The sequence below is a fragment of the Pinus tabuliformis genome, chromosome 3_1 (genome assembly GCF_031772625.1).
Source record: "Pinus tabuliformis cultivar Carrire ecotype Pingquan chromosome 3_1, CPIR1, whole genome shotgun sequence".
Lineage (NCBI taxonomy): Eukaryota > Viridiplantae > Streptophyta > Pinopsida > Pinales > Pinaceae > Pinus > Pinus tabuliformis.
The window spans coordinates 745,333,408-745,352,824 of NC_142301.1; the positions used below are offsets into that span (position 1 = coordinate 745,333,408).

The 19,417-nt window shown below is 39.5% G+C and overlaps 1 protein-coding gene across 1 annotated transcript in view; it reads left to right on the forward strand.

Annotated features, from left to right (window-relative positions):
* The window catches only part of LOC149189511 (WD-40 repeat family protein / notchless protein), a 253,629-nt gene that overhangs the window by 119,725 nt on the left and 114,487 nt on the right, over positions 1-19,417 (forward strand). The window contains exons 5-7 of the mRNA XM_089411822.1: positions 15,949-16,076; positions 16,263-16,462; positions 16,943-17,006. Of these exons, the coding sequence (XP_089267948.1) occupies positions 15,949-16,076; positions 16,263-16,462; positions 16,943-17,006 (392 nt within the window). The remainder of the gene's footprint in view (positions 1-15,948; positions 16,077-16,262; positions 16,463-16,942; positions 17,007-19,417) is intronic.

A 19,417-nucleotide genomic window follows, 5' to 3' on the forward strand; every position in this document is an offset into this window, starting at 1 on the left:
AGCAGCTATCTATCTGAGACCATTGGCCTCTCCCTAGCAGCTTTCTTTCTGTCTTGTTCAGCAATTGCTTCACGAGCTTTTTGTATAACCTCTGCACTAGAAACCATACAAGGCATCACATCTGCATCATATGCAGAGAGTTTAGCCAGATGGTATTTCAATCGTGTAATCCCTCCTGACATCTTGGTCCCACACAAGTTGCATGATATATATGCCTGATTTGCCCCACCAACAGCCTCCCCATACTCCCAAAATGGGTCCAAGGCTTTTGGCATATTTGACATTTGTAGTGAACTAATTCAAACCTAGGGCACAAAAAAAACAAAAAATTGGCATTAAATGAGTATAACTATACAGTGCCCAGCAAACACTCAAGAAACTATTTTAATTTTTAAAGCAACATCTTCATGTTCAGAATTTAAACAACAAAAGCAAGCATAAAAAATGCATAATATATTCATTTTTTTCAGATTTTTAAACATATAAAGCAATAACAACATGAAATAAACACATTGGCACATAAATATGAAGAAAACACTGATATATATGATGTCAAATAGAAATGATATATCAAAGGCGATACCAAATCGTGCTAATCCCTGATAATTGTCCATTCAAGGACTCAAATGTGGAGAACCAATACAAAATAACATCACATATAATAATAAAAGTATCTCATCATCATGAGTTACATGTAGCATAACAAATAAAACTAGCAGCTATCTATCTACTGCCCTCTCCCCCTTTTACGGGAAAACATGATGGGCTGTTTGCCAGGCCTGCCCCTAGTAGTAGAAGGCCTTGACACTGCCTCTGCACCTAATGTCAAATAATGAGTGATAGGCATGGAGCTATGCTCTCCTATATCTATAGCAGATGGTGTTGATGCTGATGCTCCCGCAGTGTCCTCCTCCTCCTGCTCCTCCTCTAAGTGCTGCTGCTCCTCTGACTCCGAGTCCTCCTCTTGCTGCCCCTGCTCTAATGGATCATCTGCCACTGGCTCTAACCATGAAGGTGACTCCTCCAATATGGGCTCCTGAGACTCCACCCTCCACGGAGACAATACATCAATATTGTCTAAGGAAATGGCATCTGGATCCACTGGTGATTCTATTTGCCTCACTCGAAGTCGGATGTTGTAATGCACATACACCAAATCGTTGAGGCGTGCGAACTCCAACCTGTAAGAGTGTCAAAAAAAGTAATGAGTCTTGACTCTTGACTCTTGACACTTGAAGGTCATAAATTAAAAATTAAAAATTACAATAAGTGTAATTGCTCAACTGAAGGCTTGAGTTCAAAGTTATACCTGTTGCGCTTTTTGGCGTGTATTTTCTCAAATACACTCCAATTGCGCTCACACCCTGAAGAGCTACATGTTTGACTCAAGATTCGTATAGCCAATTTTTGCAAATTTGGTGCCCTTGCACCATAGCTTCGCCACCAAAGATCTACAACAAAATAATGAAATAAAAAATTCAAAAACTTAAAAGTTAAAAGTTAAAAGTTAAAACATAATTAAATTCAAATTTCTAATTTCTAATGAGTGATGACTTGTCACTTACGTGGCATGAAGAGGTCCCTTTCCTTAATGGCATCATCAAAGCCAAATAGGCCAACACAATCTTGATAACACTGTACCTCGCGCTTGATTTTGCTACGAAGCTCAGAATCAGGTACCATCCTCTGAATATAGGAATGGAGCCCTTCCATCACCTCGCCATCAAAACCAAAGTTGCATTTGTATGCAAATGCAGGGTTGAGGAAGAGTGCTGCTGCATGAATGGGTCGATGAAGCATCCCTGTCCACCGACTATCGATCACATCCCATAACATCATCTGCCTATTAAGGCCAGCAGAACCCTTGTCTGCATAATAGGAACGAATGGCCTCCTTGGCCCTATCCATGCCCTCATACAAATAAGGCATTGCAGGCTTCTCTCCATCCACCAATCTAAGAACCTTTACTATAGGTTCGCTAACTGCACATGCTTCTTGTACTCCACGCCAAAATGTCTCAGAGTACACCATTTTTGCAATGGCTCTCCCATCAGGTCTCCTGCTGTATCTACAATTACGCCAATCATCAGACACAAACATTTGCTTCAACTCGAACTGACATCGAAGCAAAGACTGAAGAGTAATAAAGGTTGTGGCAAAACGTGTGATGGCAGGACGCCGCAACTCCTTGTTTCTAGTGAACCTCCTCATAAGGCTAAGAACAAAAGCATGGTTATAAATAAACTTGGGGATGCTCCTAGCCATATCAACTGCCTCCTTGATGAAGGAGAGTTTCCCCATATCCTCAAGCAACAAATCAAGACAATGCGCTGCACATGGAGTCCAGAACAATGTGGGATGCCTCTCCATAAGCATTCTGCCGGCAGACACATAATTAGCTGCATTGTCTGTTATGACTTGCACCACATTCTGCACACCAATCTCCTGAATGAACCCATCTAACAACTCACATATCGTTGCTGCATCTTTGATATGTTCTGATGCATCCAACGATTTAATAAACATGGTACCTTTAGGACAATGTACCAAGAAATTTAGAAGGGTCCTACCCTTCTTATCTGTCCAACCATCAGACATCACTGTGCATCCAGTGACTTCCCATGTCTTTTTCAACTCCGCCAATCTAGAGTTGATGTCCTATTTTTCTGCTTGAAGAATTGGCCCCCGCAACTCCTCATATGTGGCACTTTTGTACCCTGGGCCCACAACAACAATAGCATCACACATTGGTTGCCAAAATGGATTGGTTTTTGTGATGCTGAGAGGTAAGTCGCTCCAAAAAATACACCTCCCCATGACTCTATCTGCTTCTTGCTTCTCCTTTTTTTAACAAGCGATTTTATGCCAGGTTGTGCTCCAGCTCCTGTTCGTGGAACAAAAAATGATGACCTCGCATTCACACTAGCAGTAGCGCTAGCATGTGATGGTGTGCGAGTTGTGGAGCCCCTCCCACTAGGGCCAGTAGGGCCACTACCCTCAACATCAAAATCAAGGAGAAGATATCCCGAAAGATCTACCTGCACGTTCAGCTTTGTTTCTTTCCGCCTCTTCCTTCTTTCTGTCCTTTTCTTCAATTGCCTCAAGAGCTTTTCGTATAAGCTCTGGACTAGAAACTTCACAAATGCCAACATCATGTCCAGTGAGTCTAGCAAGATGGTATTTCAGTCGTGTAACCCCACCTGTCATCTTGGTCCCACACAATTTGCATGCAAGATATGCACGATTTGTCCCACCATCAGGGATCCCATACTCCCAAAATGGGTCCAAGTTTTTTGGCATATTTGTATTTTGTAGTGGGCTAACTCAAAAGGAAACCTACAGCACCAAAAAAAATTTGGAATTAGTAACTTAATAAGTAATACGAAATTACAAATAAGTTAATAACCGCATCATTTTACAAAACAACATCCTTATCTCTTAGATCAGTGGAGGAAAGAAATTTTATTTCTGAGATTTTGCAATTTGTGATTGATCATTGATCATTGACCTCTCTGATTTAAACTCTGCTGCATAATTTTATTTCTGATACAGCCAATGGTGAATGGTTTTTAACTTTTTATTATCTATAATTCAAATTTCAGAGACAGCTCCCAGCCTAGATTAAATAAATTTTAAAAAATGTAATATATAACCCTTGTTTTTTTAATATATAAAATTCTTAAGAAAATGACAGTTAATTTGTTTTTATTATTTTCAAGCTCTGGAATTTAAATGTTTGATTCTTATGCTGTGGGGGAGTCGAGGCAGAACTTTCAGAACATTCTAATATCTATGCTTCCTTTATAAATATGCTGTAGTTCGTCTCTCATTATTATTTTAACTTGAGATATTAATCACAGGTTCTGAAAATTATTGGAAAATTAGAGAATTGTATTTGCTGGACTAAATCTGTGATTGCAGGCAGACAAGATGGAAAACAAGGCTCAAATGAAAGAAAAACCTGTGTTTACAGGTGAAGGTAAAAATTTGGGACTGTAGATGCATTTGAGATATCTCTGTGTTATATTGAGACAAGAGTAGACAACAGATTATAACTCCCAACTGGAATAATAGAAGAACTGTTTAAATTTTTTTCACAATTGAAAGTTATTGTATAGGAGTCTACAAAAGTGTCTAGAAGCCCTCCAACGACAAGCACTAGCCATCCTCTTGAAGTCGGCCTCCAAACAACGAGAAGAACTCATGTCGGCTCACCTCAAATATTTAATAGACACCCCTATTTGAAAAAGTTCAGGTCGGCTTATTTATGGGACAAACCACTATATATACGTGGGCAGGGTCTCTGCATTTACACCGTCAAAAATTCAGATATACGGTTATACCTATGAGATTTTTGGATGGATGTAACAGTGATAAGTTTGGAGTCTGGACCTTTATTACAGAGAAGTAATTCGGATCTCTGTTTTGGGTGGATAGATACATTCAAGATCTCTGTTTTGGGTGGATAGATACCTGTTCTCGGCAGCCAAACCCTCCGCAGCCAAACCCTCCTTCGCAGCGACCGGTTCCGTCTCCAGCGATCACAAAAACGAAATGACATGACTCTAAAAACTCATAAACCGTTTTATACAGGCCGCCGGCGATATTTGCCATTGTCTCGCGATATTTTAGAAAATATCGCCGATATATCGGAATTCTCGCGAGAAATTAAAAACAGGCAAATATTGCGATTTTTCGGGGGCGATATTTCGGCTCGCCGAAAATATCGCGATATTTGCGAATATCGCCGATATTTCGGCGATATTATCAACACTGATTTAAATAACTTGATCAAACATGGGCTGAGCAGGCCGAGGGATGGGAATCTTGCGATACTAAATTGTTACTGCTTAAGACATCACATGATATTCAACTTCTTTTTCAATGTTAAATTTGATTTCCCTTGGAAGGACAGTTGGCAGAAGACCCCAGAGTAAACCACAAGGATTTTTGCATGTAGTATACTTACGCAAGTATTAATAAATGTAGTTACTGATGGCAACATTGGTGCTATTTGATGTTTGACAGTCACTGGTTACCCTGTTACTGCCTGTGTACAGTGCACATTCTTGTGATTATAGACTAGGAGGTGTATTAGTTAACGTTCAATGCATTTTCTCAGTAGTTTTGTGTAGGAAGTACTTTAATTTTTATATTTTGTATAAAAATCTTGTTAAAATTGTGGCTACTTCTGTCACAGAATTCAAACCTTTTCAAAATTGTGTCTACTTTTTTCCCAGAAGGAATTGTGTTAGTCATAAGAAATAAAATATATTCTTTACATGAAAGATGCATTCCCAACCATCCAAGAATGGTTTTCAAAAAAGAGCAACAGCTATTACTCTGATGATAACGTGAAGGAACTTACCCCTTGAGGGGAAAAATGAACAAAATGTTCCACCTTGATTACAGGAAAAAAGATTAGCCCACCATTTTGCACTATCTTTCCAAAATAAGATCTCATAAAGTTCTGTAAACAAAGTCCAATACCTTATCTATAAACATAATGTCCAAACAGCCCAGAAAACTAAACATTATCGAATGAAAACAGCAGCACAGATGGTGTGAAACACAACCCCCACTAACCTAATCATCAAATGACAGAGAACATCTGAAAAGAAGAAGTGAGCAGCAGCCAACACTTTAGGTAGCATATATAATAATAATAATAATCCAATTTTAAGGTCACAGCCAAGCCAGACACCAAATTGGTGTATGAGACCCCCTTGTTTATGGGACAAGGGACCCACCTCCATGCAACGATTTGACTGCTTAAGTCTGTAAACACATACATATTCTACCCTTCTCTGGCTTTGAACCTGTGACCTCTTAGGAGGAAACATATGCCCTTAACCATTAGGCCCACTCAAGCCAGCTTCTTCATGAAGAATGGAAGCAAGACTGCAAGATAAGAGTTATGGAATAAACTGCCTGACTGTTTGCTGAGTGTGCCCGTCCCTTGATTCCAGAACAGTCCATATACCAGCATCCAGAGATAGGCCAGCCTTAGAAATGAAATCTGCATCTTTGTTATTTACCCTTTATACATGTGAGAAAGAAATAGTGTTAAAAACATCACAAAAAAGTACAACTTCCTCCAACATGGGCCTCGAGAACAGATTCAGCATCCTATATACCCCATTTACCAATTTGACTATCACTGAAGAATCACCATAAATATGAATATGAGAAACTCCTTTAGGCTTTTTCAGCAGCAATCATCAATAATAACTTTTAAAGCAGACAGCCCAGCATCATTATTGGTTCCCCTTGCCCCCGACCCTGCCTTGAATTTGTAACAGCGATTATCATTCAGGAGAAGAAGTCCTCCATCCCCACATCTTGGTGGGGATCCTTGGCTAGCCTTGTTAAAGAAAGACCAAGCACCAGAATTGTCTATTCGAAAGTATTTTTTTTCAGCTTCTTTTCTATTGCTGTCACTGTTCTTTTTGGCCACGTGCTTTATCTGTATTTTTTCCAGCGAAGTAAAATAGAATTGGCTGTAGCCTGTAACAAACCAAAATGTTTGATTCCTTCAAAGCAAAATGTTTGTAGTTCACTTTTTCGTTCATTATTGGAAATTTATTCTGTAGGCATTATAGGATTTGAGAATGTCTGGAGATGAATCATCCGAGATTGTAAATCATGGGAACCTATGGCCATCACCTGAAGGTGGTACACCATTTGCTATTTGCTGTAGGCATTATAACAAACTGGAGATAGCTAAAACATGATATTTCGTTAATATATATTACTTCCTGATGCATAGAAACTCAGCAGGTAGGGATGGATGGCAATTTAAAATTTGATTCTGGCTGTGACTGGAGTAGCACCACTGTTATCATTTTTAAACTATAACTCCTCTGCTATTAAAACCCCATGTATATTGCATATTTTATTTCTGTTTGTGTTGAACTTTGAGTTCTTGAAAGATAAATGTTTGTACTTAAGTTTGTCATTCATTACTGAAATTTATTGCATAGGCATTATAAAAAAGTGAAATTAGTCAAAACAAGATCATGCATGAATATATATGTCTTCCTAATGCAGATAAACCCAGGAGGTAGAGATGGATGGAAAACTAAAACTTGCTGCTGCTTGTGATTGGAGTTGGACGACTAGGTTGTGACTGGTTTAGGAATACTATTATTGGTTTTAAACTATGTCACCTGACATGGGGACATGGGACATGCAGGACACGAAAATTCGAGTGTCCAATACAGGCACGTTGACCCCCCAGAACATGACACATTAGGACATGTTATATATTAAAATTTAATACTAAATAGATATTTCTTACACAAATTCTCATTCATGATACAAATTCAGACAGATCTAGATTCTACATTGTAAATTTAAAATTTGTAAGTTTTACAAAGTAACATTATGCATACAAATACAATTGTGACAGATTCATCAATGATTCACTAGGAGAAAGACAAGAAGCTGCAGTTTTCTCATTAAGTCATCAAAATCAAAATGTATTACATAGGTAATAGCAATGCCAATGGCAAATAGAAATAGCAAGGTAGTAGGTAGCTCATGACTCAAGAGTCATCAATCTTCATCAAAATCAACATCACTATCATGGTCAGCACTGCTCTCCTCTGCTGCATCCTCCTCCTCTGTATCCAATGTCATATTTGCATTTGTTGGTGTGGAGGATGACCCCTCAACAATATCACGATCATCAAAAGTGACATGATCTAGCACTAGGTCATTAAGATCCAAGTTGGCCAATGCCAACTCAAAACTGTTGTCCAAACCCATATCATCAGGAAAGACATCCCACATATTTGTCTTTCCCTTCAACCACTCATCCCTCTGCTTGTAAATAAGATGCAGGTTAGTGTGCAAATACGCCATTGTCTCTACCTTGGATTGCTCAAGCCTACTCTTCTTGACACTATACAAATTCCCATATGTGCTCCAATTCCTCTTGCATCGAGAGGATGAAATCACCTGAGAGAAGAGCCTCATGGCTAACTGCTGTAGAGGAGGGCTTGTTGCCCCATGAGTTGCCCACCAAGAATAGGGCTTCTTAGCCCCCTGTCTCTAATCACATCATAGCCTGCAAATCGCCTAGTGCCAGTGGAAAACTATGCTAAGACATCCTCCACCTCATCAAGGGATGCTCTATCTTGAAAAATCTGTCTCAATGCATCCTTCCTCCCCTGTGAAATTTCACCATCCATGCGAGAAGGGAATTTGTGGGAAGGTCCACCATTTAGCGACTTATGGCTGTAGTATTTTGCGTTCAATGAGTGAGCCAGACAATGCAAAGGTGTGCAATTCTTGTCCCATTTGTTGACAAGAATATCCTGTATGGTGGTGAAGAAGGCCTTTGATGATGTTTCATACTCGGGGCACTCACTCCTTAAAATAATCGTCCTCAAAGACTCAATCGTGGAATCCCATCCCTCATAAACCTCTCCTAGGATGGGTTGGTCTGTATTTGCAAATCGTAGCAAAGCAATGATAGGGTCCATGTCACATGATCTTAACAGTGGGATCTACCCTCTCCCACCAAGCATCATCTAACACTGTGTCCTTGACTCTTTTTGAGGCTGCTTGATCTGTCTTTCTCCAAAAAGACTAAAACTTTGAAATAACCATGGCCCCAAGAGCGGTGTTTGTTGATTTTGGGTAGCAGCGGATGTGCTGTAGCTTTGAAATTTTGTGGAGGGGCTAGAACACATGAGACCTACAAGACCTAGAAATCGTTTGGTGAAATTCCACCCGGATTGTATTTTATTAAAATAATTAATATTTTTAATGGGGTTCCTAAGTCTAAACTTAGGAAAATAAAAATATTATTGGGTACTAATGAAAATATGCGTGAGAAACTTCTAAGAGACTAGGATCAAGTCTAATTTAATCTTAGCCATTGATTAGAGATTAGATCACGACCATTGATATCTCAATAGGAAAAGTATAAAGGAAGACTTGAGAGTCATTTAGAGACACACCAGGCAAATACTCAATAACCCGAGGGAAATCAATTCTCAAGAAGTGAGAGTTCGATTTCAGAGGGAGAGTTGCAGGGTGAAGGAAGAGGAGGGCATCAACATCACTCAGAGACTGAGGAGGAGGTGACGTAGTGCATCAGAGCAATAGCGCAAAGGATAGCTCTGAGAGACAACGCAACTAGGGACGTAGTTCTCACGCAGAGATGACGCAGTAAAGGTTGGAGGCTCAGTGGGGTGTCAGAATTTCTCCAGAGGGAGGAGGAAAATTATCTTAGGTGTTTTCTCAGAGGTTTCTCTATGTTTTGCAAAATCATTCCTTGAAAAGAGATTGTTGCTGAAGAATAATAAATAAACCCTCATTTGCTGCACCGGTTTTCTCGCATTGGGTTTTTCGGGGACTATTGTCCAAAAATAACTGTGTTGATGCGATTGATTCTTATGCTTGTATTTCAGTGTTCTTTTCTCTATGCTATTTTGTGACACTGCAGTAGAATTTACTTTGATGTTTACTGAAGGGTTTTGTAAATAACTTATTGTGGAAAATAAGCAGGAGAAATAAATCAGTTACTGCAGTAGAATTTCTTGTTTGAAATTTTCACATGGTATCAGAGCTGAGATCGGGCAACAGGATTAGAAAATCTGCAATGAGTCGAGAGCATGATGCTGGAGAAACAACTCAAAATGACCCACGCAGTTCTCCCGGGAAAGAGGAAAGCACGAAGAATATGGATCACGACTATTCTATGCTAGCTTCCAGACTGGAAAAAGAAGTCGCTTGCTTGGCAAGTTCTGCTTCCTCTGAGGTTTGGTATATTGATAGCGGAGCTTCTGCGCACATGATAGGAATAAGAGAATGTTTCTCGAGCTATCAAGAAGAACAGATGAAATTCCAAACTACCATGGGAAATAAGTCAAAATGTACCCCCGTAAGAAGAGGTACTATAGTTTTTCAAACAGAAGTAGGGGATCGACTTCGAGCTACCAATGTGCTGCATGTGCGTGGATTGGGGATGAACTTATTCTCTGTATCCTTGTTACAAAACGAGGGCTATGATGTTTTCTTCATGGGGAAGAAAGTATATGTCAAACATCCAAGTTGGAAGAAGAAGGTCCAAATTGGAGTTAGAAGTAATAGACTGTATAAGCTACAGCTAGAATCTCGAATGGCACTGATAAGCAACAATGGAGAAAAATATTTGAATGAATTATGGCACAGGAGGATGGGGCACTTACACCATGGGGCTCTAAGAATTCTCAAAAGGACAGTCACAGGAGTCCCAGAATTAAGTACCAAACGAGACGATGTATGCAGAGTGTGCGCACTAGGCAAGTATGGCAAAGCGGCTTATTTTAGAAGTAACAGTAGGGCTAAGAGTGTTCTGGGATTGATACACTCAGATATCTGCGGACCCATGTCCACAAAAGCTCTTAGTGGTGTCGAATACTTCGTCACCTTCATTGATGACCATTCCAAGAAGACTTGGATCTACTTCCTAAAAACCAAGGATGAGGTTTTTGATCGATTCAAAGAGTTCAGGCTCTGGTTGAGAATCTGGCAGGGAAGAGGATAAAAGTGTTGCACTCAGACAATGGTGGAGAGTACATTGATAAGGACTTCACTAATATCTGTGCAAAGGAAGGCATCAGAAGAGAATGGACAACTCCATATAATTCAGAGCAGAATGGAGTAGCAGAGGGGAAGAACAGGACTATTGTTGAAGCAGCAAGGGCAATGTTGTATGATCAGGATATGCCCAAATTTCTATGGGCAGAAGCATGCAACACAACAATATATGTCCAAAACAAGACTCCTCATAAGGCATTAGGTAAGATTACTCCAGAGAGTGTCTTCACCAACAAGAAGCCTGAGGTGAATCATTTCAGAATATTTGGGAGTTTGGCATACTGCCATATACTCGAAGAAAAGAGGAAGAAGTTGGATCAAATTGCAGCAAAATGATATCTTGTGGGATATAGCGAGAATGCTAAGGCATATAGAATCTATCTTCTCGGAAATAGGAAGATCGTAGTATGCCGGGATGTAAAGTTCATGGAGGACAGAGCTTTTAGGAAATCCTGAGAAATTCCTTCTGAAGAGTAGTCAAATGATCATCCATTGATCCAGCGACTTCGACTAACAGAAACTAGCACCAATATTTCTCCAAAAGACAAGAATCCAGAGGTATCATTGCAGGGGGAGTCTTAGAAGGAGGAGAAAATAGATCTACTCACTACCAGTGGAAGAACGAGCCGGGAACTTTGACAGATACTACGAGATGTAGAGGATTTCGTTGTAGCTCCTAGGAACGAGAAAGGGGAGCATAGACAACCAGATAGAGACCAAACCTTAGTGGCTCAGGTTAGAGAACCCTCTAGCTTTAAGGAGGCCGTTCAACATCAAGTATGGGTAGATGCTATGGTGGAGGAATACAGTTCCATAATGGTCAATGATGTCTGGGAAGTGGTACCTAGACCTCAGGACAGGTCAGTTGTAGGTTCGAGATGGATCTACAAGGTTAAATATGCTGCAGATGGCAGTGTGGAAAAATACAAAGCCAGGTTCGTGGCTAAGGGGTATGCTCAGAAGGAAGGAATAGACTACGAAGAAACCTTCGCCCCAGTAGCCAGGTATACTTCTATTAGATCTGTGATATCCCTTGCAGCACAGATGGGGTGGGAGATTCACCAGATGGACGTCAAGATTGCGTTCTTGAACGGGGTGATAGAAGAAGAAGTATACATTGAACAACCAAAGGGCTTAAACAAGTGCCTAGAGCATGGTACGGTCGAATTGATGGTTACTTGCAGAAGATGAGATTTGTCAAGAGTGACACAGATCCCAACCTCTACTATTTGATTGTAGAGAATGAACCTCTAATTCTGGTGTTATATGTGGATGATCTTTTTCTAATAGGTTTATTTAGGCTCATCAAAGATTGCAAAGAAAACCTAGCTACAGAATTTGACATGAAGGATTTGGGACGGATGCATTATTTTCTGGGGTTGGAAGTTTGGCAGCAAAAGGGTGGAATTTTCCTTGGACAAGGAAGATATGCTACAATTTTTTTGAAAAGGTTTAGAATGCAGGACTATAGACCTATGGATACTCTAATGATTACCAACTAGAAGAAGATCGATGCATCTGAAGATAAAGAAGTTGATCCTACCTTGTACAAGCAGCTCATAGGGTCCCTAATGTATCTGGTCAATACCAGGCCAGGCATTTGTTATGCTGTCAATACCCTCAGTCAGTTCATGGTGGAACCAAAGAGGGCGCACTTGGCAGCAACCAAGCATGTTCTCAGATATGTACGAGGAACAATCGAGCATGGATTAATGTACACCCGAGGCAATGACATCAGGCTGAGTGGGTTCATTGACGTAGATTGGGCTGGAAGTTCAGTAGATCAGAAAAGTACCACTAGGTATTGTTTCAACATTGGATCAGGAATGACCTTGTGGTGTAGTAGGAAACAAAAATCCGTAGCTCTGAGCTCAGCTGAAGTTGAATATATGGTAGCTAGCACAACATTGTGTGAAGCCATATGGCTTAGAAAGTTGCTTGTGAATCTACTTAGGAGAAGGATGGAAGTGACCAATATTTTGTGTGATAATCAGAGTTGCATCAAGCTCTCTGAGAATCCAGTTTTTCATGATCGGTCAAAGCACATTGACATCAGGTGTCACTTTATCAGAGACTGTGTCTAGCGAGGGGCAACATAGTTACGATACACTCCGACAGGAGAACAGGTGGCAGGCATTCTCACCAAGGCTCTAGGAAGAACACAGTTTGTTTATTTCAAGGAGAAGATGGGGATGATTGAGAATCCGTTTCAGTAGCAGAAGTGGATAGTGCAGTGAGTTGCAGTGCAACAATTAGTAGTGGCAGTGCTATGGGCAACATGATGTAGCATATTGAGAGGGAGCTGCAGTACAAATGCAACAGTGATAGTGGTAGTGTCATGGGCAGCAGTACAGGTTATAGCAACGCAGTGGATGAAGGGCAGCAGGCCGAGCATCAACATCGCAGAGGAACGATGCCATGGATCAGTGTGATACTTCTACTAGGAAGTATTGCTAGTGCATATTCCTCGCTAAGAGGGAGTGTTGACTTTGGGTAGCATCGGATGTGCTCTAGCTCCGTAATTTCGTGGATGGGCTAGAACACATGAGATCTCCAAGTCCCATAAATCGTTTGGTGAAATTCCACCAGGATTGTATTTTATTAAAATAATTAATATTTCTAATGGGGTTCCTAATTCTAAACTTAGGAAAATAAAAATATTAATGGGTATTAATGAAAATATGGGTGAGAAGCTTCTAAGAGACGAGGATCAAGTCTAATTTAATCTTAGCTGTTGATTAGAGATTAGATCACGACTGTTGATATCTCGACAGGAAAAGTATAAAGGAAGACTTGAGAGTCTTTTGGAGACACACTGGGCAAATACTTAGTAACCCGAGGGAAACCGATTCTCAAGAAGTAAGAGTTCGATTTTAGAGGGAGAGTTGCAGGGTGAAGGAAGAGGAGGGCATCCACATTAGTCAGAGAGTGAGGAGGAGGTGACGTAGTGCATCAGAGAGACAACGTAGAGGGATAGCTCTAAGAGATAGCGCAACTAGGGACGCAGTTCTCACGCAGAGATGATGTAGAGGTGATGCAGTGAAGGCTGGAGGGTCTGTGGGGTGTCAGAATTTCTCCAGAGGGAGGAGGAAAATTATCCCAGGTGTTTTCTCAGAGGTTTCTCTATGTTTTGCAAAATCATTCCTTGTAAAGAGATTGTTGCTGAAGAATAATAAATAAACCCTCATCTGCTACACTGGTTTTCCTGCATTGGGGTTTTTTGGGGACTATTGTCCAAAAATAACTGTGTTGCTGTGATTGATTCTTGTACTTGTATTTCACTGTTCTTTTCTCTATGCTATTATGTGACACTGCAGTAGAATTTACTTTGATGTTTACTGTAGGGTTTTGTAAATAACTTATTGTGGAAATTAAGTAGGAGAAATAAATTAGTTACTACGGTAGAATTTCTTGTTTGAAATTTTCACAGTGTTGACCTCCCTCAACGTCTTCAACATAATGAATAAAGAGGCAAACTATGTATCTGCAATCTTCAACAATGATAGATTGGTGTACTCCTTGTAGATTGTGAGGGCATTTGTATGATTTCGTACAAAGTTGCGGATATGTAGTGCATCCTCAATAATACTTCCAATCGAAGGCACATCACAAGTAATAGATTTAAGTGCTAAATTCGAGGAATGGATAATGCAAGGTATCTAAAATACTAGTGGATATTTAGCTTCCACAATTATGCTAGTAGCCTTGCAAATAGGTGCATTATCTGTAACGATTTGCACATAAGTATCAACACCTACATCTTCAATAACTTTAATGAACAACTCACCAATATATTGTGCATCCTTGTATTGTCCAAGACTCAAGTGCATCCACAGATTTCAAGAAAACCAGTCCATTCAAGGAAGACACCATGAAGTTGATGAGTGTGTGGCGTGCTGGATCTGTCCATCCATCAAAAACAATACTAACCCCAGATGTTGGCCATGTTGATTTAATATGCTCAAGTATTTTTTCCACCTCTTTCCTTGCCTTAGTCAACAATGCGTTTCTAAGCTTCTCTGACCTAGGAGGCACATACCCTCATGGAGCCCCTTGAGTTAGAGTTCGAAACATCTCAAGAAATACGGGTGAGCGTGCAACATTAAAGATATGAAGTTTTGATAAAAAAAGAATGCAATGGTGAGATCAAGCTCTTACCGTCTCTCTTTATGAAAAATCTTGTCCATTGGACCAGGTGCCACTGCCTTTTTTTTGCTGCTTGACCCACATCCGCACTAAAACTCTCAAATGGAAATTTGTTGCTGCTTTTCCTCAAGAATGGAAGGGGATCATCATTCTTGTTTTTTTTTAGAGGGTGTAGCCACCCTTGCCACACCAACATTGGCCTCTTTTTCAATTTCTTTCCTCCTAGTTAAAGACACTTGTGTACATGCTATAATTCCACAACTTGGTAAGGCCAACAAATGAGCCTTCGATGGTAATAAGTGCTCTTGAAATGATTGTTACAATAGTTGCATTTTCAAGCAACATTGCCTCCTCCCTTCAACTTGTTGCCTAGCCTTTGCTCTCTTGTGACATACTTCCATAGGGGATATTAGTTTTCTTGAGCTTGCTGTCTTTCTAAATTCATTATGCCCTCAGCATTTGAAGCCGATGTTGCAGCCCCATTTTCAATAGAGGGAACACTTACAGACCCTAATAATGAAATTGGAATAGGAGGGGCATCACCAATGTGGACATTCTTCCCCTTCCTTTGCCCCTTCCCTGCTGCCCTTGATTGAGCCATGAATGTTGTAAAAAAATAAAGAAAAAATGCACAAAATTGTAAAAAAATGCACATGCAAACTGCTGTAATAAAAATGCAAAAAAATAGAAGCAAAATGCACTTACCTGTTGCTTGAATCGCCTTCAAAATGCTCCCAAACCCTTTGCTATAAGCTCCCACACACTCACAATAGAAGACACACTCAAGAATGAGTGTCAAATGAGCCCAAATCGGGCTTTATTGGCCGCGCGACACACCTTTTTAGGGGATGCGTGTCTTGAAATCGGGACATGATGGACACAATTTCGGGATTCGTGTGTCCCTCGAATCCCATGATTCTGGACACGATGGCCACAATCATAGGACATGTGTCCCACCAAACCGTGTTCAATTTGTTGGATTTTGGACACGATAGTACTTTTGGACGAATGCAGTTTCTTAGGTTTTAAACAATAACTCCTGAGATATTAAAACCCCATGTATATTGGATTGTTGTTCTCTTTGGTGGTTGATAATTGTATATTTTCTCTCTTTGTGATGCTAGTGAGCTCAGATTGTTTTTAGATTCACTTGTTTGATTTCTTCTTGCCATGTGGCAATTGTCTTTATGTTCTTCATTCATTTTGTAGGGCACAAAAACTGGGTTCTTTGCATTTCATGGTCACCGGATGGAAAACAACTTGTCAGTGGAAGCAAAGATGGAGACCTACGAATTTGGGACCCTGAGACTGGGAGGGCATCAGGGAATCCACTTAATGTAAGATTATTGTTATCTTATTGTCTCTAATATTGATGTTGTTTCCTATGTTTAATCTGATTATTGATTGAGAAATCAAACAAGAAAAGTCCATTTTCCTTCTCTTTATGTTTTGTCCAAACTAAGTGGCTTTCCAGTATGTTGTGTTTGATGTTTAGTCTGTCACCAAATGCTTGGTTATTTCAGGGCCACAAGAAGTGGATTACTGGGCTTGCTTGGGAACCTGTACATCTGCAAGCCCCTTGTCGCCGCTTTGCCAGTTCAAGTAAAGATGGAGATGTTCGTGTTTGGGATACTGTCCTAAGGAAGTGTGTGATGTCCCTAACTGGCCATACACTTGCAGTGACTTGTGTGAAATGGGGAGGTGATGGGATGATCTATTCCAGGTTTTAATTATTCTCTGCTTTAATGTATGAATCAAACATTTCCATCGGCATTTCTGTTGCTTGTGTTTCTCTCTAAGTTCATAATAGATAAAGGAATGCAGATATAAAAAAAAGCTGAAAAAAGTATATATATAATTGTATATAGGAAAGAAAGAAGTTATATTAATTTCACTTAGTGACCAAAGATGGGTAAGTGGGACTCACATGTACATCCAGTATCAGTAGCCAAAGAGGCAATGCGCAAGACATCTCTTCTTGAGGAAGTGACCAAGACAATGCCTTCAAATCAAAGTGATTACATTGGTCTTTCCTTTTGAGACTTGACCCATGGAGCTTGTACATTGTACAATTATCTATCTCATTCTATTTTTTTTAAAGGTGTGAGTGAATCATAAAAGAATCATGTGAACAATGTTACAAGTGTGTTTGACAGATGCTGTTTTTTGCTTCATGTGGTGACATGATTGTAATGTGATGTAGTTCGCAGGACTGCACAATCAAAGTTTGGGAAACTTCTCAGGGGAAGCTTATTCGTGAATTAAGGGTACGTCTATTTCCTATATTCTGTTTTTCCAGATTTTGTCCCTCTCCCTTGACTATCATACCATTTGATTAATAATAAAGTTTGTTTTCAACATATTTATGATTTCTTGTAACTTTGATGAAACAATATCAATTATGGAGGATCTACTAAATCCTAGTAGTTGATGATCAAACTATAAGAGGGATAGAGCATTCTGTGTATTTTCAAAAGAAAGTAGTACATCAAAATGTGAGCTCATAATTTTCAGAAGAAAGTAGTACATCAAAATGTGAGCTCATAATTTTCAGAAGAAAATGCTAGTAGTTTGTTGTGACTCGTGAGGTTATGAAAGTATTATTGTAACATGTGCCAATTTTTTCTGGATAGCTATGTTGTGGTCTGGTTGATAAGACTTAGCTTGCTGGTAGTGAAACATGAAAATTGTACTGGATGCGTACATCATTCTGCAGAATGTGCTAATGGCAGATGAGAAAATATCCAGCAGAGCATGACCTTTATTGTTGAAGACATACAGAGTTTTCTAAGTTCCAATGATAATTAATAGTGTCCATTTAAGTTTTACTGTAACTTCTCCTTTGCAATGCTCAATATGGAAGATTGTTCATATTGTCAAGGTTGTACATGAATCCAATTATCAATGATGTAGCTTCATTCAACATAATACAAATCTACATCTGGTTTTCATGTTTATCATTCCTATGTTGATTTGATTGATTTTCACATGGAACATGGATTCTGGCACCCATACTGCACCAGATAATACACAATGCGTATTAAGGACTCACATCCATTTGATATTGCAGTTGACCATATATTTATGGCTGCATCTTATAAAGTTGGTCTACCAATCACCAACCATAAAGCTTAGTTTAGTTTTATATAATTTTCTATACTATTTCATAATTGGTTGTTCCAATGGTCTTTCGATTCTCAGACAGCTCGGAATCTTGGCTAGGTTAAAAATCTTTGTTTTGAACTTTACGGCTTTTTGAGTAGCAAAGTCCCTACAATTGCATGCGCTAGCAATTTTTATTTTTTTATTTTTTTTCTCTATGTGGTTAACGGTCCCCAGGTCTCAGTGACTCGCTACGTCCACGGAATATTGTTCCAGGCAGATCCATCCGAAGGAGTCACTTCCCACTGGCTCAGACACGGAGCCTAACACCGCGAGTGTCGAGAGAATTGAACCCATGACCTCTCAATAGCAGAGGTGCTTAACTATCGGAACTCGATCAATTGAGCTAATCCTTAGGGCTATGTGCTAGCAATGTATTATATCTCAAAAAGTTATGATTACATATTTTCTTTGCACATGTTCTGAAATTTCACTCAATATTTTGTTAGTACTTTTGTTCCAGTTGGAAGCCAAGACACAATATAAGATGTGCATATGCTTTTTGTGCCTTCCAATTCTCATAATTCTCTAAAAGCTGTGGAGTAAGCATTAATATTTGTAGATTAAGCGCACAAATTAGATGCCTTTTGCACAACTAAATTAGAAATCAAGGGGGTATTCTTTGTGTTGGGATAAGTTCTTTTAGCAAGTTGATTGGCACAAAGGTGGAACCAAAATTTCATTGAAGTTCGAATTACCTTGTTTGAAAATGTATTGAAATTGGGCACAACTTTACGTATGGGATGGCAATCTTTGTTGCAATCCTAGTGTTCTAATGGTTTTTACTTTCTTAGCTTGTCATTAATGACATTAAATGTCCATGTTTTTGTTTAGGCCTCCATTGTGTTTCTTGGGTCATTGAATTTTTGGGCATATACCTTGTGCTCTCAAATTTAATTAGTAATTGGAAAATTCTTTGTTTTCACAGTTCTCTGAAATGTTGTTAACCAAGGTTGCATGTGAGCCCTGTTCAAGATGTTTAGTAAAAACTGATTGAACGCTTAAGCAATTTCTTTGTTTCTACCTGAAAGTACTTGTTAAGCAAGGTTACATATGCAAAGTAGCCTTATATTCTTGGAATGTGGTGTCTACTGCAGTGGATAATGCAGAATGTGGTGTCTGCTGCAGTGGATAATGAATTCTTCCTAAATTTGCAACTAAGCTTCATATTTTCTTCGTACTTGTTGCTTGTAAGGAAAGTTCTACGAATTCTTTGTTATATCCCTGGACATCACAATCTGGTTACTTTTCTTGGTGGACTTAAGAGTGTGCATGGAGGAAATAAGTTTGGGGGTCAAATGGGTGTCAAGTCATTTAGGCAAGAAAAGGAATAGATGAGACTGTGTTTCAGGTCACTTGGGTTGCATTGGTATCACTTCAAATAATTCAATAAATCACTTTTAAATCTTAAATTTTGAATACCAATCAAAGCCTAACCTAACCCATAAATCCAAGACCTACACACTTCGATAAACCTAACCTAATCTAGATGTATACCAAAGAGAATACTGGCAAG